The 27,729-nt window shown below is 39.9% G+C and overlaps 1 protein-coding gene across 1 annotated transcript in view; it reads right to left on the minus strand.

Moving 5' to 3' along the window:
- ntm (neurotrimin) overlaps positions 1-27,729 on the minus strand; it is a 105,382-nt gene that overhangs the window by 33,593 nt on the left and 44,060 nt on the right. Inside the window, exon 2 of the mRNA XM_061086189.1 lies at positions 1,957-2,189. Within this exon, the coding sequence (XP_060942172.1) occupies positions 1,957-2,189 (233 nt within the window). The remainder of the gene's footprint in view (positions 1-1,956; positions 2,190-27,729) is intronic.

The raw sequence follows: 27,729 nt of genomic DNA on the forward strand, positions 1-27,729 counted from the left end.
AGGAAAGAGCTGAATCCTTGTTGTTCTAGAAAGATTGAAAATGGTCTAAAGTGATTGGTTGCCCTTAGAAGTGGGGATAAGTAAGTGGATGTTGTTCACAAGCAAACTGTTGTCTTCATTTAGCATCAGAGGTGTTTTCAACATTCTAATTCTTTATTTAGCATCGGAGGTGGATTCAACATTCAAATCCGCCTATTTTAATAAAGAAAAGCGCTCAGTATCGTGTGCAGCACAAGAAACAATGAAATGTGAGAAAAGAGAGCTATTGGAGATAAAGAAGAAAATAGTTGCCAGGCATCGTCAAGGTAAAGGCAACAAAACCCTCACTCAGCAGCTTGATGTTCATGTGACTACAGCTATTTATATTATTGAGACGTTCAAGGTCCACATGACAGAGTCAGTCCTGAAAAGAAGGACGGGTAGAATGGTGAGAAAAGAACCAAGAAAATCTTCAAAAAAGACTCAAGGTGACCTCCAAGATCTAGGTACAACAGTGTCTAGTAACATCATACACTGCTTTCTGAATCAAAGTGGGCTCTATGGAAGAAGGCCCGATCGAGGAGCCACAAGCCACAGTGCTTCTGGGAGAATGTCGTTTGGACAAATGAGAAAAAAAAACAGAGATCTTTTTGATAAAGTCACATCAGCTCTTTTTCACAGAGGAGAAGTAGCCCTGAAAGAAGAGAGTACACTAAGAAACATGTTATGTTAAAGGGCTGCAAGTGGCACAGGGAGCAGAATTATAAATATCTGTCTACACTAATATAAGAGGATGATGCACAACATACATTTAAAAGCAGCAAAGCGTGGATGTGAAGAAAACATTGGACAGTTCTTAAGTTGCCTGATATGCATCCTGATATTAATGCAGAAGACGCCATCAAACCTGCATTGAACTGTTTGCCCAGAAAATGGACCAATGCAGTAAATAATTCCTACAACTCACTCTCTCACAAACAAAATGCAATATTCAGCAAACTGTGTAGAACATTACACCCAGAGAAACACACAACAGAAGATATGACACAATTGTTATTGTAATTATCTTGAATCTAGAAGCTGACGAGATTAACTGCAATCAGCTCCCAAAAGTACCTGATTGCAGTTAATGTCATAAAATAAAATGGAAAGTAAGCGAACCCAATATTTTTGTCCATGCAATATGTGGTACCTTGAAAATCAAAATGTCATGTATATAAAACATGATCGATGGAATAGAAATGACAATTACTTTGGTCAGATTCAACATGTGCTGTTTATTTATTTTTTAAATAATAACTTGGGAGTAGAATAAAGACTTCAGTACTTCAAGGCTTTGTAGGAGTATTATTAACACTATTAGACGGTCTTTAGCCTTAAAACACTGTTAGTAGCCTCCTCTAATGAAGAGAAAGGTTGAGCCGCAGGTCAAGGCTTAGTTTTGACCAGCAGTGACCCGAGTGTCTGCACCAGCCAGTCTCGCTCTTCAGCAAAGCACTCGGAGCCTGCAGACATGAGCCTCTGTGCCCTGCATCTCTACGAGGACACTATTACTAATCCACACATCATTTCATACAGCATCTTACCATATGGTATTCCCCCATGAACCTCCTCTAACGTAGTCAATGAAGAACGCACTAACCCCCCCCCCCCTCTCCTTGAGCAAGGCATTTACCCTCTAATTGCTCCAGTGGAGCAATGAATGAAGAGATGAGATTCCAGAAAGACAGCCTGTCTTTCCTCTCGGGTTTGTTCACTTATGCCCTCATGTGCTGGTGCTCAGGAACAACAGTCATCAATCATGCAGTGGAAATCAGCGTGATATAAAACCATACTGTATAGAATATACATGTGCATAAATAGAGTACTATCTCAGTGTGATCAGAGGATGTTTTATTAGACAACGGGCCCAGCTGAGACTGAATTTAACCAATCTTTTGTTAAATGTATTATGAAGGAGAGAAGCGTATGAGTTACCTTGGACGAGGACATGCACTGAGGTGGTTCTTGGTCGACTGCTTGTCTGGACTGCGCACACATACTGCCCCTCATCCGTCATATCCACGTTTTCAATCTTGATGGTAAACTCCTCTTGATTAAGGGTCACCAGGCTCACCCGGGGATCCACAGACCATTTGTCTTCCCCAGCGTACAGTATACTCGACCGGTTAAGCCATGCTGTGTGTGTGACAACGTCCCCCTGTGCACACCTGTGAAGGAATGAAAATAATGTTGAAAGTTGGCCTTTTTATTTAAAACTACATGAGGTACATATAGATGTGACAGAAATGTACATTATGTGTTTGATAAAATGTATAGAAACAGGCAAAGTAGAATATTCAAATGTTTTTCAAAACATAATATTTACTATTCCTCCTCCATTACACATGCACACTTTACCATTCAGTTTATTAGGAACACCTAGCTAAACATAATGCAGTCTAACAGCTCTCCTGCAGTAAAGCATCCTTCATGGAGGATGTAATGTTCTGTTTGTCTAGAAATTCTCAGATCGGTGTTGACTGAAATGCATGGACATTTCAGGGAATGCTTCTGGTGCAGTTGAACCTTATTGTGTTAAATAGACAGGTGTTACTTTTATTCAGTCCGGCTCATTTATATGGTAGGGGTGGTTTAAAAAGCACTAAAGTGTTCCTATTTAAGTGACAGCTGGGTGGACACAAGGACTCTTTATTATTCATCGCATACTCCTGAGTGATTTATTTATTTTCTCTCCGGCGGTGGTGGACACTCATCTCACTGATGAGCAAACCTTCAACCAGATAGGAGAAACTAATTAGGTAAACCAGTGGATGAAGTGTTTGTTTTTTCACTGCACATGGTTTCCACCGCTGCTCTAAAACCTCACCCACACTTAGACAGGCCAAAGGTGTGACAGAGGGCAGTGTAGAGAACTGGCCCTAGGTCATTTTCACCTCCCACAGCCTAGGGACATTATCAGGTACCTCACCACCATTACTTTTTTAAAGACATTATATATTACTGAAAGCAAAACTGTACTTCTGTGGGGGTTTTTTTATAAAAAAGAGCAACATTTAATGCACATTGACATTATGCTATACAGCATTACAAAGGGAATACTAGTGGCATTTGAACATTAATCAGTCATGTTAACGTCTTGCTTGAAATGCTGTCAGTGAGGACAGTAAACAGGTACACTCAACAATTATGGCTCTCGATCAGTCATCTGTTGTTTTTTTTTCGTTCATCTGCCCGCACACATGTTCCAAACTAAGTGAGACAATGAGCTGAAACTGCGCTGCTATGCTTGGTGCATCACAACATATTGGTGTCAGCAGTCACAGAATGCAGCTTTCGCTTCACAAGCTGGGTCACAGATCTTTGACTGATTCCACGGAGCAACACAACTGCTATATGTTATTTCCACAAAAATCTTTAGATTCCACTAAGAATGTACCACCAGGGCAGCAGGAAGAAAAACGTATAAATAAAATATCATACAAAAAAGGCATAACTTACAAGCGATGTGCCAGTAGAGGAAGAAATTCATACTTTGTACAACTGTGTACTTTTTGGGTGGTGTTTATCATCTGGGTTTATTTAACCTTCGGTAGGCTAATCTACCAGTGGGCAAAAGCACACGGGATTTCTACATCTAAACAGTTTAGAGTGGTGGCAATGTAAGATCAACGCTCTGGAGCTGAAAGACTCTCAGCTCCATTTACGCTGTCACAGCTTTTGTTACAGCATCAGTCACTTCCACTTCAGCAGCCGCAGTAGGGTCAATGGCATCCTTGGGGCATTTGTGGTGCTATGGTGGGGAAAGAGGACAGAAGCTGTGTGTGTGTGTGTGTGTGTGTGTGTGTGTGTGTGTGTGTGTGTGTGTGTGTGTGTGTGTGTGTGTGTGTGTGCGTGTGTGCGTGTGTGCGTGTGTGTGTGTGTGAAATCAATACACAGGGGCAATGGCTTTCAGATAAAATGGATCAAAGTGTTTGCAATATGGTAAGGTTATCAATATTCTATGATAAAGTCATTTCAAAGTGGTGTTTTCCTTTTTTATGGCAACAGTAAATTCATTTCTGAGCTGTAAATGTATTTAGCAGAGCAGCCACACTGATAAATGTTAACCTTTATAAATAACACCAACAACAGCAGGGGTGCTTTCCCTGTAACTTTGCTTTCAAATGAAAATTTTACCTCGGATATGTCTGAAAGACTTGATATGTAATGATAATTTTAAGGTCACCCGCAGACTTTTAAGGACAAATGCTTGCATTTACAAATTGAAGGATGAAACATTTCTTGGAGGAGATCCAACAAACAGGCTCTTTGGTGAGTGGCACAGCTACTCTGTCAGCCTCTGTGTCCTTGTTAGGCCATTACCTGAAGAGACGTGTTTTCATAAATACATAAAGAGAAACCGTCTAGGATTCTTGTGGAAGCACTTATCATTTCCCCACCTTTGTGCTAACACACAGGAAACAGGATCCAATTAAACACGACAAATCAAGAGTTCTCCATTTCAAGCACAACAAAAAATTATATTTACCCTAATTCTTCAAATGTATTAACGTGTTATTATTATAAACGCTGTGGTGCATGACATTGTAAGATCTCGCTTAATAGAACACAGCCTCACTATTCACACTTACAAAAGAAAACAGTTAACCAGCTTTAAAAAAATACTACAATTTTACAGGATTGTTTTTTCCCAAAAGTTGAATGTGTAAAAATAACTTGATGAAATCCATTTTGAACAAACTTAATTAATTTGTATTGTAGTGCAGAATGGATCGTAACATCCCTCAGGTTCGGTAGTTATGAGCTCATGGACCCTACAACAGTGTTTACCCACTGAAAATACAGCTTCTCATGAAATGATCGCTGCGCTGTAGTTCTAACCTGAGTAGACCCTGGAATTGTTAAGCAAAGTCAATTTTAGTATTACCATTTACTATGAGTTGAACAGTTTTCATTTTCTTACAGGCACAGCACAATAAATTAAGTTCATGCAACTCTGCTTTATTGAGTTTCTTCCCACTTTATTTAAATAGACTACACTAAAATATGCCAAGTGCTCATGTTGTTAAAAGCAAACAAACAATTTACTTTGACTCATCATTATGTTTAGAGGCTTTGCGTTTGAATAGTCAGTACAAAGTCAGTCCAACCTATTATATCTATTTTATATTATATTTTACAGTGTGGGGAGATGTGCCTTTGAGTGCTTTAACACCTGCAGGGATGTGGAAGTGCACTGCAACGTTTTAGTACATTGTGACACCACAGTCGACTGTGGTTTCAATCCGAGAGCTCAGTGAAACACAGGTTTCCATTTTGGAGCCTTACACAGCCACAAAGTCAGGATTTCAGCTGTCTCTCTGCAGCCGACAGACTGTGAGCACTTTGATGCATGAATGCTTTAATGGACTGTGTAGGCCATGGGGTTTCGTTACTTTATGGACATGTTTCATGATGTAACATATGGCCATTGCATTTATTGCAATTACTTATCTTTCATTATTCATTTAAAACACAGCTGTTTAAGTGAAGAGGCACAGGTTCGTGTGAAGTTCATCATATTAGTTAGCCCTACGTGGTACAAAAAATACTGTTGCATGATGTCTATTGTGGCTCTGACTTTTAGACATTCTGCTCACAAATGTATGAAATGTGAAAAAACATTTCCACCTCAAAATATATATGAATGGACAAGGACTTCCACTCGCAGTCTCAGAGAAACTACTATGTTTCAACAAGTTTGAAAAAGGCTGTTTAATAAATGATTGCTTTGGTGCTATGTGAAGAGAGGTCTGTCAGTTCATCTGTCAGACATATGGACTTCTAGCTTATCCAATACCACATCACATTGATATTCAAACTTAAAGTATAGATGAATTATACATAAAATAATATGATTTATTTTGTATTTTCTTTCTTTCCTCTTCTTCCTCCAAACCGAGCCTAAGGTATTAGGAAGCAAATAAGTGCTCAGTTTGACCATGGCAACTTCTCAAAATGTTATAGGTCTGATAACACCAGCACCACATTGAAGCCATTTTCAAGACTATACTGTAAACTATAAAATGTCTCCTGAGGTCAACTCATTTCAACTACTCAGATAGGTGCACATCTGACAAGAGCTGCTGGCAACGGAACCTGGGAAACCTTTAAAAAAAGAAAATCACGATTGTATGAATTTTAAAGAACTCCTGTTTACTTTTCAGTCTTCAAAGTCAAGGCCATGGTCAGTGCCTCCTACAGAAACGCAGCCCTCAGGGGTTCCTGTTTAATTTGAGAGGGTCAGTGACACAGTTAAGGGTATCCTGGCACCGTGTTTACACCGTCTTCCAATTTACAATTCAGGAGAAACTCTGTGCAGTCGTGTTGAGTGAGTGGGAGTGCTGCCTCTTTGAGCGCGATGAAAGAGTACAAAACAAGTCATTAAGATATAAAATTGCAGTTGCTGGTCTCCCGATGGTCATTAAATGAGGACGAAAGAGATAGTAAAGATCCACTGCCTCTGGTTTGCAGTGCAAAGGTAAAGTTTCTCAGTCTTTATATGCAGAAATTCTCATTGACATGTCTGTGGGGATTTTAATACTTTTTCTTTTACCATCCGGTGTGATGGTAAAAGCAGGATTAACCCTCAAAAAATATATATATATTCAAAATGTGTTGTAGTGAACAGAAAATCTGGTTAGACTCCGGATATTAAAGAAACTGTAAGCCTCACTAGCGTCATCCCTCCAGAGAGCAACAAGGAGAAAGACAGAGGGATAAATATTTGACATACCAGTTATTCTTTTTTATCACCTCTGCACAGATGGCAAAAAAAGGAAAATAAAATCAAAATACAATGTCAGTCTTCTCAAAAGCTGGAGACGAGGAAGGGAAGAAGACATTTGTCAGATTGGGCGATGAAAGTGCATCCGTAAGCAAACAGCTTCTCCTCTCTCCACCTCCCATGTTTTCTGACAGTAATGTGCAGAACATAAAAATACATGATACTTGTTTCCCTGCAATTAGATGTCACCAGGGGAATATGTTTGCACTGTGGATACGTTGAGCTAATATTTACTGCAATGTCATCAGTAGCTTTGCTTTCAGGAATACAACCTTCATCCCTGTCAACATTCTGTCACTGAAGAGATTAGCATTACTTTCTAATGACTCACATGCGCCTGAACTGGTGCTTCCTACAACATCTACAGTAACAGTGAGCCTCCCCAGGCAGCAGCCATGTTGTCGATGCGCTGAGGCTTTTATTTAATAACCCTATCAAAATAAATGGATCAAGCAACAACTTCAATTTCATAAAATCCCAAGCTGAATATGATGAAAACAGCTTAAAAAGTTTCAGGACATTGCCCCACAAAAGGATACAAATAATTGTACTTCCACTACACATGTGGAAGATTGTGCAACAACACAAACAACCTGATATTCTTTCTGTTCAGCAGTTGTAACAAAGATGAATTAGAAGGAGGGCAATAACTGCTACCCTTGGCAATACTTTTGTGTCCATGCATGATTCTTTAAGGGTTTGTCTCTTGTCACGGCCCAATGTTGGCTTGGTCCAGTAATGGGAAAATGTGTATGTGTCTTCAAAAATTCCTTAATATGATAGATAAGTACAATGTGTGTATTTAGGGTCTAAAGATTAGATTCCTCTTGAAAGAAAATTGAGAATAAATGCCCTATTGGTTCACAGCTAGCTTGTAGCCAACTTCTCAACCACCTAGGTAGATTCATAATCTAGTATTTATGTGTGAGCATTCAATCAGTACACAGGGAGACTTCCATTCTCACTCATCTTCATCAGTCCCAAGTGCTTCTAAATATAAGGCTTTATTTATTGTGAAAACTGCCTTTAACATAATCCAACCATTGTGTGACATACAAAACATATTTGCTGTTGCAAGTCTGCTGCATTTCTGCTGCAATTTCCAGTCATCTGTCTTGCACATGTCTGACAGCTGCAATTTTATTTTAATCAGTCCAGCTTTCTACACTGGCACAACGGCTCTCTATGTTTTTGAATACTTTTCTTGAGATCTTTTGGTTTTTATAATACAACACACACAGCTACACACCAACAATAATAAATCATTCACTGTACATTACAGCAATCCTCAATGAGACTAGTATGAAATTACAGATCAATCAGTAATGTGAGTCGGTGAAATCTGTGCTGCTGATAAAAGGTTGTCATATTTCACAATGAAATATATATATTATTCCTTAGTGACTACGTTTTTCTGGGGCCACAATCTGCGATGGGATGTCTGATGTCCATTTCATTCAACTTTTTGCACGATTGGCCCTTTGGGTCCTTATGCAATGACAGATAGGCCAAAAGGCATAACGCTGGATCCACTGGAAAGTAAGTCCAAGAATTCTACACAGAGCACCACAGATCCCTAGCCAAAAGCTACAATACAACGTGTGAAATGAAGTGTCCTCTGCTGGATCGCATGAAAAACAAAAGGGATTCAAGATTGGCGTTAAACCTTTGGGGTTAAAACCTGTGAAGCTTGAAAGGGGTACGGACAAAATTTTACTCTTTATACTTTAGGTCTCTTTTACTCTGCACTTAAAAACAGTGATTGTGTATAATGCTCTGAGCTCTTCCTAAATGCAGATGATATACAACCTAATACTGTGCATGAACCCTCATGTGTAGCCACATCCTGTGCAGGTAAAGATATAAATAGAGCAAGCCATGGTAACAATCCAATTCCTGCCTGAGACAAGATGGTGCTGTGCTTAATGAGACCATCCTGAGGTAAATTAACACATGGGTCATCAGTGCAGCAGCATATTATGACCCGTAATTTGTTTGTTGTTCTTATTGTGATAAAAGCACAAAGAACGTCAGGTGTATAGTGTATAAAGACTAACAAAGAACTTCTTTCTAAACCTCAATGTTTTGCTAGTAATTTCTATGCCTAGATTTATCCAAACTACATTCATTACAACTATTGTTAGTATGAATATAAAGGTCCAGTGTGCCTGCAAGTCCACTTATATGGCTTGTATCTGAGGGTCGATCGTCCAAACTAGAGCTTCTGTTTATCGGGAAGATGAACGGCCCAGCTACTGTAAACTATCAGCAGTTCTTCAACCTACATTTGTATCTTTGTCTGACAGGATACTCCATAGTGCTTTAAGATTTTTTAAATGACCTATAACCAAGACACTCTTTTTGTTGTGTGAATTGAAATCGGATGTTTTTACAGATGTCCATCAAATGCTTTAATGCGAGACTTACACGGTAAAACAGGAGACTCACATAAGTTGTTCTGGGAGCTTAGTGTGAGAAGATGTACTCTGAGCTGAACTGTACGCATGCAGCTTGTATTAATGTTTATTTCTCTAAAAAATATAAACTAATAACTCATCCCATTTAAAAGGAATTGTGTGATCTTTTTACTACCTTCAGTAGGGGTCCTTGGTAAGCTAATGTTACCAAACCTCAGAAGACAACATTTCTAGTTCAGTAGCAGCATCCAAAAGACCGTTTTCCCTTTCTTTGCAATTAAATATGTTTTGAAAAAGGGAAAGGTGCAACAAAAAAACCTTTAGAGATATTCAGAAATTAAATGAATGCTTGTAGTTTTTAAATTGTTATCACACAGGTTGTGAATAAGTGAGAAATCAAGTCCTGACAAAATCACTTCACATTTTTATTGTCTGACTTTGAAGTGATGGTACCCCACTGCTCTAATCTGAGCGAATGACTGAACCCTTCTCAGAACAATGGAGATTTGAGATGCATTAACTACTTAACAAATATATGGACGATTTTGAGTTTTAACTGATCCCACTAAAATGATTCAGGACCCCCCTAAAACGAAGGGGTGGATTTAAATTTCTGAATGGTTTACGAGCAGACAAAGTGGAACAACATGGTGACCGCTGTGGGTAAAATGGCCATAAATTAAATATTGCAAAATAACCATGATCCAGCTTAATATGTTTTTCAATCAATCAATCACATTTGTTTCAGGAAAATTGCTAAACAAGCATGTGAACAGTCTGAGTGAGAAAAACAAATAACAATCATCACTCCCGTGTCCTGTATATGAAGTTTGAAAAATGTTTAAGCTGCAAATTTTGCTAACTTCCCTGCACATGTTATAACATTTCTGCTGGACATGTCAGTATAGTATGTCCTAGCCCTCTTCCTTGTGACTCCGTTTGGAGGGGGGGCACTCCCACAGCAAGGGCACTTCATGTCTAGTGTTTAGGTCCAAGGAAGAGGAATTGGGACAGGGCCTATGACTTGGCTGAGTGCCTCCTGTGCTCAAACTATGTGTAAAAGCACCTCAGAAAAGTTGTAGGACAGTCCTGCCGGTTTTATTGTTCCCATCTAATGAAGAAGTGCTTTATAGACCTACTGCTCTGTCAGTGAAATTACCTCAGCAGTCAGTTCCTCAAACCCTGCAGTCTGTGTTGTGAAGTTGCTGGTTGCAACTCAACCCAAAACTGTGGTACGGGTGTCATAAAGCTGTCAGACACATCATAGTCTGTTTCCATTCCAATGACCTGTCAATGCATGTCAGAAAGTTTTCTGAGCTTTTAGAAGTGTTAAAGGAAGCAAAGCTTTTTCCAGATTTATAAAATTTTAAGGTAATTTCTTGTGAGCCATAACTCAAAAAGGTATGAGGTGTGCCTAATAACTCATACATGATGCTCAATACAAGGTTGGATAATCCTAGGTTTTCTTTAAGTTTCATTTGTCAATTTCTGTACTTGTCCTAATATTGCATGTCAACATGTCTTTAGGGGAAAATAGACCTATAGAATCTTACTGATATATATATATTTCAAAAGAAAAGACCATATAGGTCATCTGTCCATCACACAACAACGTTCCTTGATTCTGAATATTATGCATCTCAATTGATGAAATCTTGTATTCATGACACATTCCTTGTTCAGCATGTAAAGCCTGAGAGCTTCCTTCCTCAATTGCTTAGTCAACAGAGGTCATACAAATGTTCTGGCTAAAACTCACCCATTTTGTCATCAAGTGATGCAGATATCAATGGAAATAGGTCAAGGCAATATGTAAATCTGAAATTAATCAAGCAATGTGTTGCGTATTGTGGCTGACACAGACACAATCTGTTTTTTTATAGTTGCTTTTAATAAAAAACACTGCTGTTAGTGTGTTGTCTCCAGGTATGGGACCCTGTGCTATGAGTCAGTATTCATGATTTCCGTCTCTGTGTTGAACAAAGCGGAAAAACAAGCGCTGTCGTGACCTGATGCAAAAACAACCACTTGAGTCTCCTAATGTCCCGCCATAATCACAGTGATATATTAAGCCTCACCAGTTATGCTGATGGGGCCATTAATTAACCCAAACCATGCATTCATTAGGACACATTTCTGTGTCAACATACTTGTCTCCACATAGAGGGTGGAATAAATCTGCGCTCTTAGGTAGGACTGTGATATTTTCACTACACTTTAATTTGGACTCTTCCCTTTATGACATCATTTAGATGTTGCCAATGACAGTCTTATTTCAGCTTTTAATTCATTAATAGACTCAACATGTAAATAAACCCACTAACTGTTTCAATCACACTCTTGATCTTGGTCTGACATATGGCACAGACATTGGAAGTGTCATAACATTTCCCGAAACCCTATTCTGTCTGACCATTTTTTACATTCCATTTTAATTTACATTTATTAACTATATTGACTCTGGACAGATATTCTATTGAAGTCTGTGTTTATCAGTCACATTACTGCTGTCTTAGCTTCTCTGCATTGGCTGCTAAAAATCTCAATATAATTCAAGATCATGCTCCTCACATACAAATCCATCACCAATCCAACCCCTTCATATGTCAAAGAGCGCATAACACTGTATTGTCCCAATAGATCACTTATTAGAGGAATACAGCCTCTCGTGTGATTCCTAGAGCCTGTAAGATTAGAACAGGAACCAGCTCAGTTCAGGAGGCAGACACCATCTCTACATATAAGGTTAGACTTCAAACTCTGATGAAGCTTATAGTTCGGGCTTGATCAGGTAAGTCCTGAACCATCCCTTAGTTAGGCTGCTAGAGGTCTAGAATGCTGGGGGAGCTCCCATCATGCACTGAGCACTTCACCCCTTCTTCCTGTCTCTATGTCCCCACATTTCTCTCTCACTCAAAACTACAGCTTCTATATTCAGACAAGGGCCTCTGTGGCCACAAATGTCCAACACAGAGAAAGTTAAAATATAGAATGGTGAACTCTACCTTTCCATGCTCAGTGACCTGTGTAAATCCTTTGCATTGGCCTTGCACATTGGGTTGCATGTTTACATTAGAGTGGGAACATTTATCATTGTTTTTACAACTGCAAAATGCTTTTATTTTGTATCATTTGTAGGACAGAGCAGAGGCTTTTAATCCACCATTAAACCTGAAGCAAAATGAAGCATCACTTACAGTAATGAGATAATATTCCATATTGTGTAAAGCAGCTCAGCTAAAACGAATTGTATGGTCACACTGTGTGAAGGTCATGCAGTGTGAGATCCATCAAACAGATTGCCTACATTGTCCCTGGATTATTGCCAGTGTTTTTTTACCTGAACATTGGTTCGAGGAACGAATGAGGATGCTTTATGTTTAGACTGCGGGCAGAACTGCCAAGTCATGGTTGAGGTGAAGGGAATGAAAAATGACAATCGATGGCAGTCTTTTGTGTCGGTCAGGGTAGAGGTCGCTTTATAGAATAATAGAGAATACTTTTATTGTCATTGCACAGTGTACAAAGAAATTAGCAGCAATTCTCAAGGTACAAAATATAAATAATATAAAAAAATAAATAAAGCATAAAACGGTGCAATGAAAAACATTTGTATCTACTAGTTAGAAGACATTTAAATAAAAAAAAGATAATAAGAAAACAATTAATGTCTGCAACTTAAACCCAGCATTTCCCTGAGCCAGAGAGATGACTCAACTTTTGTTTCACATCTTTCTGCTTATTAATTCATCACCTACATTTTCATAGGTTTTAGTTCCTGGATTGCTAATCTATGTTGATGATTTATAGAAACTTTCAACCTATACTGCAAGTTCAAGAGATCTGTTTTATAAGTAAAATATTATGTTTAATGCAGCGGGACAATTAAAAAAAAAACAGAAATTACAGATAAATTAAGCAAAAACAAAAACTAACTAATAGCCTTTCTCTGGTGTTTTTTTTTACATTCTTAGCCAACACCCTCACCCTCATATCCAAGAGCAGCATTCAACACTGCATTTCTGTGATATATTATGGCATCTTAATGTGTCAAAAATTATTAACTCAACCATCCTGGCCCACAGGAATAGCATATGTGAACTCTTAAACTGAGTGGTAATTCCAAAGCAGCTGAGGGCTGCCTTGCAAGCGAGAAGTCTACGCTTTCATATACTTATATCGTCTAGGCAGGAGTAATTAAGAGCAGTGACACCAGCGTAATAAATAGTTGTAATATATGAGCTTGGACATCTTCCAGGAAGAATTAGTCTCACAAAAAGTCAACTCTTTATTGCAGCAGTGCATCCTTAGAGGAACTGCTGAGCTGTTTGTACGACGGCAGTGCTGCTCCGTCTTGCCACTCACCACACATTTGTTGTTATTTGGATGTGTCAACTCAGTCTAAGCAGTGATTGAGCAAAGAAGCAGAATGTAAAAGGAACTATTGCTTTGAGCAAGACGTCATTGATCAAGTTCAATTTTGTATTGTTTATTATGGCCTCAACTGTGCAGATATTAAAATACAAGATAGACAGAAGGTGATGACTGAAGTCAACTGGGGAAAGTCTTGAGGCAGTACAGCCATGGTTAAGGTGTTTTGTTCTGTTTGTTCTGTTATTTAGAACAACTTAAATGTAAGTGGTCTTGGAAAACATTGGCAGTGTCTGATTTTGTGTAATACATATAAATGAACCCGAAAAGACCACACTGTACTGTAAAGCACTTTTAGTTGTCATCAGGTCTGGAGAAGTGATATATAAATACACACTATTCACCATTTGAATGCCACCTAATAAGTGTCAATCTGCAATAGGCTCTTTGTCTTGGCAGCAGTCAACACGTCCAACTACAACAACCATGTAGGCCTCCTGTCCTTGTACTTGGATAGAACCCATAGGAGAGTCAGCCACGACCTTCATCCTCATGCATGACAAACATGCAGCTACCGTTGTGGAAAGGTTACACTTCAATTGAGTTCAGGCACAACAACTACTTGGTAAGGTTTGGAGAAAATATGTACTTGCCTGGGGTGAGCAAGAACCTTAGACAGAAGACACAAAGAGTCTGTTGTTGATACATTAACCCCCCCCCCCCCTTAGAAAATTAGCTACCATAAAGCTTCACATCCGTCTAGCAAAGAAATGCATTGAAGGTCTTACGTTTATTGTACAACTGCTTAGGAGCTGTTCACAGGGAATTATGATTGAAACAGTAGCTCAATATTCAGTTCTAAAACTGTTTTGAAAGGCTGAGTAGGGCCCCTCATGATGGGAGGTTAGGACTTGCATTTTAGCCATTCACTCATGCCCAGGGGCCTATTGTTTCATGATTCACCCATTACCACATCACTGCTCCAGTTTATCTCCCCCTAGCTTGAAGGTCACTCGTGGGCCATGTGGCAATCATATTCTGCTTGTTCTTGTCCTTAAGGGGACCCTTAAAATATAAGAGGAAACACTTGTTTGGGGAGCGTAAGATTTGTCCCAGAAGAACTTCTAGCAGGCTCAGAGCAATTTACATCGCCAAGAAATATCCACACACAGTGTGTTCTCGCTGTTGGGAGAAGTTTGCCTTCAGGGGTTTTCTGCCAGAAAAAACGTACTGACAGGAAAGCTCTTGGCTTCAGTATAAATTGCAGTTTGGTTATGTTTAGGCACCAATACCACTTGCTTAGGTTCAGGAAAAAAATCAAGGTTTCGATCAACATAGACCCTTTCACAAAGTTAACAACACACAAGGGTGTTCTGGTAGAAAGCCTCAAATGTGTACTTCTCCCATGTGCGGTGTGTCCCAAACTGACAAATGGGAAAAGAAGTGCGAACCCCACCACCTCAATACCAGTCTCCCATCCTCTTTTTTCAGAAAGCTGAGAGGAAGAGGACACAAGCTGGCCAGGAGCGTCTCTGATGATAATCGAGTCTCAGCGTCTGAGAAAGTGTGTGAGCTTTGCTTAATTCAGCTGGACGCAAAGCAAAGTCCCTGATAAAAGTGCCCCTCTGAATAATATTAGCACTCTCACTGCTCGACCCATCAGGCCAAATTTGCTATGGCACTCACTTCTACTTGTCTTGCATAAACGTTTTTGCACATCATACAGTAATTACAATAAATCAGATGCCATAGAGCAGAGCTGTTTTCGGCTTCCATCCCCCTGCAACAAAACTATCAAAAATTAAAGATTCAAAGTATAAAATTTTGCTAATAGAAAGATAATATCAGACATTTTTCAGTCTTGGGAGAGTCAGCGAGTAGCCGGCCTATTTGCAGCAATCATTTGGTTCATTCATCAGCCCACTCTGGCCAAAATTCATTATAAGCTGTGATACTTATCTCTCAGATAGTTTGGTCTTGTCTGATGGAAGCGAATATAACTTTAAAAAATGTGAGACATGAGACAAAGGTCTCACAATGTCATCAAGAAAAACATCCTGCTGCTGCAGAGGCAGTTAATAGAATATACAGTAGAAAATGCTCAATAGCATTTTGTAACTTCTAAAAGAACCCCTGTGCATTCATGGGCATTAACAACTCTGACTCTGTATAGTGCAACTTTTGCCTTTTGATAATAACACAGAAAAAGAGAGCGCTTTGTTCTTTGGATTATGGCTTTGGGCAAAAATGTTCACATATACTTACTGAACAGCCTACACTGTGATCGGAGTAAAAACACACAAAACATGATTTCTCACTTTTGTTGGGTGTTTAGTGAATTGAAATTTTGTTCACTAAAGATTGCAAGATAGTGTGTGTGTTTTCCCTATAATCATTTTATGAGTGCAATCACAAATACAAATCTGGAAATGTAGTGAATTTAAATGTAGTTTCATAAGTGGACTGTTGGGCTTTGGTGGATGTATGCGCTCTCTCAGGGCCCTTCTAATTGAATACTACAAACTACATTTGAATTGAGACACAACCCTTTAATGACATTAAAGTCCATGCTCCTGATTGACAAGCAATGAACTAGTTACAATAAGAGGTAAATAAAATCCATGAAGACGGTAGAGGTTCAGCTTTAGCAGGACTCAATGACACAAATGGCAATGGGAAACAGTGAGTAGAGTCCTGGCGTGGGCCATTATTCAGCAACAGGCAGGCATATCCACCAAGTGACAGTCAAGGGGAGGAGGCAAAGGCATATTCCAAAATCAGGCAGGTAGTCAAAACAAGGCAGGCAAGGAAGGCCTGAAAGCAAGGTAAATAATCATGCAGGGAACGAGTAGAAACGGGCAGGTATAAATAGAAAGCGCTGATTGGGAGTAGAAAGTACATGAATGAACTGTGACTGATGATCACAGAAGTCACATCCAAATTCTGCTTCAACTCCATATCATTGGACTGCTGAACAGACGCACAAATGAAAGTGGCGCGTTTGCAAATAATACCCACTGGCCTTTCATTAGCTTATGAAGCCACAGAGTTCAAAGAGAGTTGAGGGACTGGAAAGATGGGAAATGGTGTAGCTCCCTTGTCATGCTGGAGCATTTTAGTGACATGACTTGCATGAAATCCTTGGATAGGGGATTATGTATGAGAAATAGAACAGAAATAGAAATAGCTTGACATGAGAGCTCAATGCCTACAAACTGTTTGGGGATTGTAATAACCTCGTTTCTACTTTACATGAATCAGAAAGCATTTTTTAAAATCTAAATTCTGCAACAAATTCACCTTGAACATCAATATGTTAATGTGCAGGAGGGTAAAAGGCTATTACTATGTACAAAATAGAATGGCATTCAGAGAGCATTCCTACGGCAAGGCCCAGCAGTCCCCTTATGAGACGACAATTACATTCACTATGGATTCAGATTTTTACTTGGATCTGCATGAAATTGCACATACTCGTAAATATCAGTCTAGGATCATGAATTATCTTCTGAGAAACTATGAAAATGTGGTATCATGCCCTATCTCACAAGAAAGTGTAAAAGATTCCAGGATCCATCGCTTGATCCAGAGCCGCACCAATAACTACTGGGTTCTTTTTTGACCCATACCACATCCTTCCACGAGGTTTTGTGGTAATCAATCAAATACTTTTTGCATAATCCTGCTACCAATCAAACAAACTAGACTACATACCTCTGTCAATGCCCGGTCTTGCCATGTTAAAGACAGTGAGACATATTCCTGTATTTGCCTGTTTTTTCTGGATCCACCCCAAAGTTTTCTTCTTTGCGTCAAGCCCGACCCCTCCACCAAATTTCGGTTGAACAGTTTCTGCATGTGATAATAACTTAACCTCCTTAGCTGAGGTACATATTTAAAGGTGTTCCATCCCTTAATTCATATTCACTCAATTTAATGGGTTCTCCCCAGGCCCATACATCCCCCCACCACATACATAAATCAGTTTAGTAGTTGCTTGTAATATTGTTGAGAAAGAAATTCATAAACAAACTGTAGTGGTATGCACTCAGCCATTCTAAAGGCCAGACAGTCCCCTAAAACCCTAAACACGCCAGAGCAGTTAAAGTCAAAACTGTTCTGTTCCTTCCGTCTTAGTTGCTTTGTGTGAGTCATAAGATGTTACTGTGCAAAATGGGCATATAACAATTGTTCCATATTATTAACAGGTCCATGAATGGAATCATGACTTTGCTTATATCGGCAAATATTGAATCATTGTCTAAAGATTAAATATCATATGTGATGAAACTGGATATTTACACCCTTCATCTCTTTGCTGAGTCTGAGGGAGCATGGACATAAGCAAAGGGTTCCTGAAGGGACATTGCAGGTATACTGTTTCAAGACATTCTGCAGAAAACTAAGAGAAAAACTCTGCGACCCGTTTGTCTTGGCAAAGTAGTGCACACAAGCCTGAAGCGATGCTCCTGGGTGAAAAAAAAAAACAATTTCAAGATTGTTCTGGTTGTTTTTATTCATCATTGTGGCAGTGCTGTTATATTTTTCTCTGAGGCATATCAGAGGAGACTGCACCGAGTTACTCGTGCCTCAAGCGTGAGTAAAGAAGGAAAAGGTGTCATGTTGATCTCACAGTTGTTGCAACGACCAGTCCTTCAAGCATGAATGCAGCTTAAACCAGGCTGAACACCAACACCAACTAATTCAAGCCGTGAACCTACATGTTGGAGGCAAATGAGCTAGAAAGAAAGAGCTAACTATATAATTGGACAGTTTTAGTCAGCTCTCACACCCACAGAATCAGATATACAGAGAGATGCAGCCCAAAGCCAACGTTAGTCCTTTGTGTGACATCATGTTGCACTTTAGATGCTCTCCAAAGTCTTACTGATCTCTCTGGTGGCCTGAGCAGCAAAGACAAAGGAAATTACTGGATATGAGCTCAAGTTGAGAGTGCAGCTTGGATTCAGTCATAAATAATTAAAAGGGTGGAAGCAGAAACACAGAAGGGGGATGCTGCATCCGCTTACAATAAACAATCCTTCTAAAGGATGTGCAGAGAAGGCTGGCTCATCTGAAGCCTAAAGTGCCCCCTAGAGGGGCTGAGGGTTCCCACAGGTATTTCCCTGGGAAATGGGAGCAGTTTTTAGTAATTTATTTTTTCAGCACTAAGACACAAATACTCACACATTTGTTCTTACCTCTGCCAACTTTCTTTGACTTTGCCTCACAAACTTTTTAAACACAGCATTGAAGTAAAGGAGGCTAGCATGGTGTACATGGGTCCATCATCTTAGCTGTGCAAGACAAGTTGGTTCTACATCACTGAGTGTGGTCTGAGAATGGTTTGCAACATCAAAAGTAAGGTGAGTTGGCTGTAACAGGCAATGCAGCTTACTGTAAATTTAGTGTTGATGGAGATAAATGAAAAGAATAGTTTCTACAATATGGGCTGTCTTTCCATCCTCAATCTTCAATTCTCTCTAGTCTGGCACACATAAACAGTCAGTGGCAAAGGCTAAGTGGATAGTTGGGTCTAATGGCCTGGTGATTCTATAAATAATAGCTACACAGTTTCCTCCCCATTGATCACATAGCCTTGGCTGACTGATAGTGGGGGAGGGTGGTGGAGTGGTGCATGTTGAATGAAGCTGACCTAAGACCGTGCTTGGCTGCCTTTCCCCTCCACATGCTTCTGGTGCATGATCAATCAAACTGGGGGCCTGTACACTACGAGGAATGACACAGCCTAATTGGCTGCTATGAGAGGCCCATCACTTAAGGCCAGTGTGGAAGTGGGGGAATGACTGACTCTGGACAAGGTTAACTAACTCCACAGCTAAATCTCTGGCCTTGGAAAGTTTCTTGGCTTCAGAAAAAACTACCATGCGTGAACAAAGTGTATTTTAGAGTGAAGACTGAAGACTCTAACATGGGCAGTTCAGGCTCAATGCATCTGGAGAAACAAAAGGAAAAGCCCTTCACATTATCACTGACTGACTTTCATTAAATTGGTTGGATGATTTGCACCTTTAGGGTTTTTGTAGATCTGACGTCTTAATTTGCTCACACAGGTCAGGTGTCACTGTCAGAGGCCTTTGCACAAATCTATTGGACTTCTGCTGATTTCCATTTGGAAATGACTGGGGTTGAGGAGAGAGAAGGGCAAAGGCTGCATAGCCATCTTAAGTACCGCAGTGTGTGTCCTTCACAAGGGGGCAAGAAAGTAGAATATTAACATTATTTAATCGCTAATCTGTATCAGAGAGAGGGGAAAGCTTTCTTTATAGTTTTGTATATAGTATATAATAATTAGTTTTTCATATAGTTAAACGAGTAAAATATGTGTTGATAAAACACTTTCACATAGAAGGCCGTTGTATGTTTTCCTGTGTGAAACTGATCATCTTTTTTTTTCCTATTAATTATGACTTCTTACTTGTTAAGACCTGCAGGGGAGCTTCCCTCTTCTCCCTCTCTGTGTTTCCTCACCCCCCTGGCTTCCATCAGCACATCAGATTGCAATCAGCAGCAGGAACATCTATGCTGGTGTCTCTTTTACCCGTCGCCAGGACAAACTACCAAGGCGGTAACTCGAATGAAACTCAGCTTCTTTGCAACTGGTGACCTCCTTAAATTTGCCTTCTAATCCTGATCTCCACCCTGCCTGCTTGCCATGCTGCATATATTATCATATCTACAATATATTGTGCCGGTGGCACCAAAAGCCCTGCTACTCTTCTAAGAAGGTGACAAAATAAAGGGGAAACTTGGCTGTTAAAGGGTTATTCTCTATACAGCTAGATATAGAGATATGTCACAAAAGTTAATCAAGATTGTACTGCATGTCTCAGTTCCTTTCTAACAGTCCGAGCTACCCGTCTGCAAGTTTACAATTTTGAAAAACCCTGGACATTGGTCGCGGAATACTAAAGGAGTCTGACAGTTGTGGGTCAATGACATGCCGTCTACATTCAGATCTCTCCAAATGTGGAGAGTAAGACCTGGGACTTTTCCACACGGTGTGTGCAACATGCTCTTGTGAATGTCTGTGCAAGGAATACGCAGGTCTAAACTTTAGCTTCATTGGTTTTGTATGGTTTGGTTGTCTGCAGATTATAGTATAAATGCAAGTTACAATCACATTGGCATTGAGGTCTGACAGTCTACTTAAAAGAAATATGTAATTATAGTAATATAAAAATAAATATACAATATTATCAGAAGACCATTGAGAGCAAATTAGAATACAGGCTATTACAAATACAATAGGGCTTAATGGTGGTGTCACCTAAGAAGTGATTATCCTTCACTTATTATCTCTGTGGCTTCGTAAAAATGTCTTTCACCTTTCCAACTGCAGATCAGCCAGAAAAACTTGTCACAAAGAAAAGAAGATGAGGCATTCAAGGTTATGTCATGGCCTAGCACATATAAGTGGTAGTCAAACATTTAAAGATGATTATGTGCTATGTGAACAGTGTGGATCTAAAACTGTGATCACATTCAGACTGCTGTCAAGCCTTCAGCTCTGATCAACACTTCACATTGAAGAGAGGAGATGTAGTCCTAAAATGGCCTCAAAGCCTCCAGAGAGCAGTGTTTTTCTCAACAATCGTACCAACAATAGAACATCCTTTTAAATAAATCCCAAATAATGTCAAACAGAGGAAAAACAGAAAAACAATACTGTCAGGAAGGGCAGATATTGAGGGTTTTGTGAACTAAAGAAGCCTGAGGACAACCTTGTGGGGACAAAAAGAAAAGCAGCTGGTCTGCATTCGTCATCATGTTTTACATCATGGTCTCATTACACAGTGGTCCATGATGGAGGAAGACTTCAAATAAACAGGCAAACAAGCACACAAAAGTTCTGCTGGCACATCGTATCGTCAGGGATTCCACAAGTCTCCTTTGTAATTACCCAGCATTCAGCTGCCTCTCACATGCTGCTCCGCCCATCCGCTACCCTGACGAACGCTTCCTGAATAGTAATACTGAATCTGGGTCAGCAGCAGGTATTGATAATGCCATGTGCAGTTTAAATTAGTCTGGGTGGATGCTGATCAATAGAGCACAATTGTCAGGTCTTTACAGTCACCCCTGGCCTCAGCTGATGAACATCGATTCAGACTTAAGTGGACCTAAAAGCCGAGGGAGAAAAGCAATGGTATCTGGGGCGGGTAAACCAAACTGCTCAAGAATAAACATTGGAGGACAGGAAGAAACTCTGTATTTATCCGTCTTACACCAGCGTCTTCAAGTATTACAAGAATCAAAAGGAAAGCAGACGGCTGCGGGGATGGGCAGCTGGACGATTTCTCGGCCACAGCAGACACACAGAAGTGGGTGGCATTGTTTAGGTTATTTGTTTTTTTTTTGTACATTCAAATGAATTGTACTTGTTACCATATCAGAATAAGATGCATACAAATGCAGTGGCAATCTGAGCATGTCAGTGGTAGAAGCCAGAATGACATGGGAGACACACAATGGGAGCAAGTAATACCATGAGTGAAGCTCACCAAGCCTGTAGATCAACTGACAGTCAGTTGTGCCACATCACTGCTCACTAAAGGTGCCACTAAAGGTGTTTTATTAATAAAGAGATTACTATTTGCCTCAAGGTGGTAGTGCTTCATAAATAAAGAATGGCTCAATTAAAAACATGCGTAATGTATCCAACACAAGTATGCGTCTCGTTTTATTTTTATTTGAGAAATCATTGCAACTGCAGAACTTAAAAATAAAAAAAAACCTTTCTAAAACACTGTCCCAGTTATAATCCACAGCTCTTCTGATTTCATTGGAACTACTTTCTGAGTATGAAATATCACCTAGAAAAACTCTTAACAAATATTTTTTTGGGACTAGCCAGCTTTGTTTCTACAAAGCTGTTTGTTATTTTTTGTCCCACTTTTTCAATTTACAATGCTGTGAGCAGCATAAAAGTACATATATTGTTTTCAGTATAGGAGGCAGAAATCTTAGATGCAATTGACAATGGCTGCATTGCTGGATGAAAGACAGGGTTCTGTTACACCCCCCCCCCCCCCCCCCGTAGGTAGATAAAAAATATATCTCCATTATGTTGATAATGTTGATAAAATAAATCAGGTCTGTGGTACATGTCGATGCCATCAGGGTGTCCCCACAGCAACCAGAGACAAACCATTAGCTTATCTGCATTTTATTTAGAGACCACAGGGGCAAACATTAATTTAAATAACTTAACATTGGTAAAGTTAAAGCCAAAGTGCCAGCAATCTCTGCTGGCATGGCAGCTCTCTTCAGTCTCTTTCTTCATGAGTGTCTCTCTTGCCCTGTGTTTCTTGTTTCTCTGTTCGTGTCTCCCATGTGCGTCCACTGTGTGTCCCTTGTGTGTGTGAGTGTGTGTGTGTGTGTGTGTGTGTGTGTGTGTGTGTGTGTGTGTGTGTGTGTGTGTGTGTGTGTGTGTGTGTGTGTGTGTGTGTTCCCTTCGGCAGCTCTGCTTCTGCCTTTTGCAGCAGAGAATAAATCAGCTAACAGCTCTCCGCTGCACTGATTAATCCTCTGGTCCAGGTGGAGGTGCTCTTTGAAACCTCTGTGCCCCCAAGGTCACTATTACATTTTTTACAAAACAGGCTGTTGTGATATATTTTATATAGGCCTAATTTATAAGGGACAGGGTTGCAGGAAATAAAAGGAATATTGTTACAGTCAACACAATGTGCATTGCGTTTACTTGTTGCATGCCATCTCATGGTGTGGACAGCCCTTGTGGCCTCAAATATTTGGCTGAATGTCAACATGGATCCTTGCTTGGTAACAAAATTAATGTCATTTGGATGTAGAAGCCACCGATTGGCCTTCATACCCCTCGTCAACGTAAACATTCTTTAGGCAGGAAATGACTCCTTGCAGATGTTGACCCACTTTTGGCAAACAAAATATGGACATGGACCATGTTCAGCAGTTTGATGAAACCTACAGTTTCATGCAATCACTGCAGCACTCATAGGCCGTGTGATTGCTGGTCTTACTCATTTAGCCGGAGCAGCAGAGTAGCAGCTGTTCCTTCATGAATCAATTTGGCAGGAAGGAGCTTGACAATTGGCAGCACCGTTTATATTGTAAACATGAATTTCTTGATCTGTTTTCAATATGCTAAAGCTTTACCTTTTGAGAAGGTACTGTTTTTTTAGTTTTTTTTCTCCTGCAAAGAAAAAGCCAACATTTATAAACTCCACATCCTGTGTGTCCTGGGGCAATCACAGTGAAGGATTGATTATGTTATGGCGGCAAGTTACACTTAGTGCCTGCGGGTCATTGGATCCACCCATAAGGAGAAAGCTGTTGTTCTGGTCATTGAGATTGGAGACAGAGATGGTCTAGAGGGCCAAAGTGTGCAGACAGCCGATAATGTGCACCAGAGCGAGGTGACAGAAGGAAAAAAATGAAGTCGTCAGACAACTAAATCTTCTATGACACCTAGAAGTATTTCTAAATGTTGGATGAAAGAAAACGGTAACACCAACTTCTGATACCAAATAGTGTACTCTCAATATATTGCATGTTTTAAACAGAGGATGAGTCAACAAAGCCAGTAGCTTTAAACCCGGAGCATTAAAAACAAAGCCTTTCCGAGACAAGAAGGTGTTACCAGGACACAAGCATGCTCCCTGCTGTTATTTATGTGTTGAAAGATCTTCCAGTTGATGCCGAACCTGACCTCATGGCTCACATTATAAATCACACATGAAGCCTGCCAATGATGCTCCCTTTGATTGCATTACTATAATTTAGAGTATAATTTATAAGCCTATTCAATTCTTGAAAGCCCTTCAAGTAAAAAACTATTAATTTTCCCCATTTGTTGACAACACAAATAATTCATATGGCAAATACCACCCTACAGCTTCCGTTCATTCCATCTGTGGGCTGTTTTGAATATGCACTGATATGTGACTAGCTCATGGAAGAGACTGCTGTAGTGCTGTTTATTGTTCCTGCTTCTGCCTAAAGACTGTGTCGGGCAAACACAGCAAAGACTCTCTCCACTGTTTCATGACTGAGACTGCAGCTTTGAGTTTGCGGTTAATCCTCGTCACTATTCAACTGCTGCTAAACAAAAGTTGGGAACTCTGCCTGTGGCATTTGTTTTCTGAGAAGCAGAAGCTCAGTGAACAGATGCCGTCACGTTGATGGTTTGCTGCTCTCCTGCACACGCTACACACACATAAAGTTTAACAACTATCATAACAGTTCCCCATTTATCAACAGTATTAGTTATTTAAATGTTTTTCCTTCATCTGCACAGCCCCCTCCAGTGAGCATTTGTACAGTGTATTTGCTTTCTTTGTCCAGGTTTAAGTAATTTAAAAGCACTGAATTATGTCACCAACAGCTGATGAATGCCATCCACATTGGTTTCTTTTGAATGAAGTTACACAATGTTGAGCGACAGTGACTGTTTTTTACGGTGAAATTGGATGTGCAGTCCTCGATTCAGGTGCATTTACAAAACATGGAGTCCCTTAACTCCAATCAGTTTTAGACCTAAAACCAGTTATAAACAAGTAAGATGTTCAGTGTTGGTTTTAGGAAGTAATTTACATCATTTTGCACGACCATGATCAGCCCAATAGTCTGCAGGGCAAGTAAAATCATACAACCAGAGAACTGTCTGCTAGGACAAGAACAAAGAGTCCTGCAGCAGACCATGTGGCCCCCAAAGAGCCCTGAACTCTAGATCAAGGAGTCAGAATGCGATCAAATGCACACACAGAAGACACTGAAACTAAATCCGCAGCAGAAAAGAGACAAGTTCGCTCGAGCTGCATGCAGACAAGCACTCAACTCCAGAGAATCTCCTGATATTTTCAGCAGGGGCCAAAACTCAGGAATATTAGACCATATTAGAAAACAACACAATATTCTTAGGAGGATTCACCACAAGCAAGTAGGGGTGCTGATGAAATATTGACAAAGACAAAGACAAACAAATATCTCCCAATGAGAAAGTGGTGCCATACACTTAGAAGACACCAAAGAGTTTGGGCTTTTGGTGATAAGGTTTGAGGCCTGTGTCGATGTGCTGTTAACAAAAACCTGTGATCTCTGCAGCTCAATTGATATGTCAGGTCCTACGTCTGCCTGCTGCACCACCCCTCACCTGAATGCTGCAGAAATAGATCTCTGTTTTATCGTGAACTTGTCTGATTGGAGAATGTCCTGCTGCTGTGTATTTCATATGTGAATAGCAAACCTCGGGTAAAGTCCAGAACCAATTCTGCGGACATTCTCAATTCATTTTGAAAGTATCCTCACTTATGTGCCTAAACATTTGCTTTGTACTCCAAGTGTGCTCCTTTAAAATAAAACATTAATTAAATCCTGGGGGCATAATTCACAAATCCTCAGGCTTCTCATGATCTGATTTCCGAGCTTCAGCAGCACTATTGGTTACATCCTTTGGTAAGTGATGCAGAATCCTTCACTTTCTTTCATTTTCAGCCAGAAAAAACAAACCAAGTTCAGCTTTATGAGACACCTAGCTTTGCTAAATGCGGAACATGCAGAAAGTAGTCTTCCTAACAACTCAGAGATGACAAAGCGTTCCAGTTCACAAGTATGCTGTGATTTTGATACAGTGCAGTCACAGATTTTAACCAGTGTGTTGTTTAAACAAGTCAAACTCTTCACTTAGCCATGGCTAAATTCAGTTTGTGTTTTTTCTATGGTAACAAGATTACTGTAAAAGATATGCATTGATATATTGCAGCTGGATCAAAGACGTAACTTAACTTGGCCTTCAAATTGTCATTCACTGAGTAATATTTGGTCTTTAATATAACATATGAACCTGAAGTATAACACACAATGGACAATTATAGCAATATCTTTTCTGTGAGGGAGCAATATATAAAACAGGCACTGCTACTTTCCTCTCTATTCAAGGAACATAATCTGCCTCTACGTAAATTAGAAAGGTAATGGTGTATGCACTACTTTCCACATCATGGTGCTGCAGGTGGGGGAGGGAGTGGGAGTGGGGAGAAGTAGGCGGGCAGATTCATCCTGTGGAAGCAAAAAAAAAAGGACAAGCAGCTCACGATTTAGAACCGCTAGTAAACACTGTTGTTACAATGTTTCGATTTATCAGCAATATAAACATAAAGATGTCAGATTTGATCACTTCCCCAGGACTAAGGCACGGTGCAGCAGCAGCTGGGCACATCTGAATCAATGGCTTTTCACAACAACCACAAATTAAAATGGAGGTTATGATGTCTTGTTCTATTTTCCTGATCGTATATGAATCCACATCACACCGATCAAAGTTCTCATGCTATCTGAACAAGGCTCTTTGAAAAAAATTTAAATTAAATCAGCATTGCCCCGTCACCGAAATGAATGAATGTTATTAAACCCTCTCAGACAAGGCACCAACAAATTTACATTCACCGCTGCTGGAGGAAATCCTCATATGTCCACACATGACAATTTTTCAGGAACTGGCAGAAAGCAGTCTTGACAGCTTGACAACCATGAATTTTTCAGTCAATCCAGTGGGTTTGTGAAGGTTTTTATAACCCCAGGAGGTCAGAGAACTTCTTTAACACACAGAGGGTCTGAAATTCTGGTAGCTTCAGTCATGTGTTCTATTGGCAGCAACCATAAAGTATTCCTTCAACATGCTGTGCAGCCAGCCAGTGGCTCATGGCAACCACCAGGAGGAGTCAATCAGGAAAACCAAACCTCTCACTGGAAAAAAAACTACTGAACCACGAGCTGGGAGCTCATGTGAAAGAGCAAGATATAATCATATTGCACTGAACATTCATCAAAATTGGAAAATATTTGGGAGAATCTTATTAATTAACAATGCTTTTCTAAAAGCTCTGTACAAATTTATAAAATGTATTCAACTCTGCCCAAACTAACATGCGCAGCTAGATTTCTTTCAAAATAAAATGTATAGAATACGATACTGATTTAGTGAGACATCAGGTAAACTGCAGTGTATAGCTCAGGTGCCCATGTAAACTTGTTTGACACTGATATTCCTGCGCCGCTCTGGTTATATGAGAAGAGCCTACTTTATATTTTTTATGAGGTGGTTGTGTAACTACAGCAAAGAGGCTGACAGCA

The sequence above is a fragment of the Limanda limanda genome, chromosome 14, assembly GCF_963576545.1.
Source record: "Limanda limanda chromosome 14, fLimLim1.1, whole genome shotgun sequence".
In the NCBI taxonomy this organism is placed as follows: Eukaryota; Metazoa; Chordata; class Actinopteri; order Pleuronectiformes; family Pleuronectidae; genus Limanda; species Limanda limanda.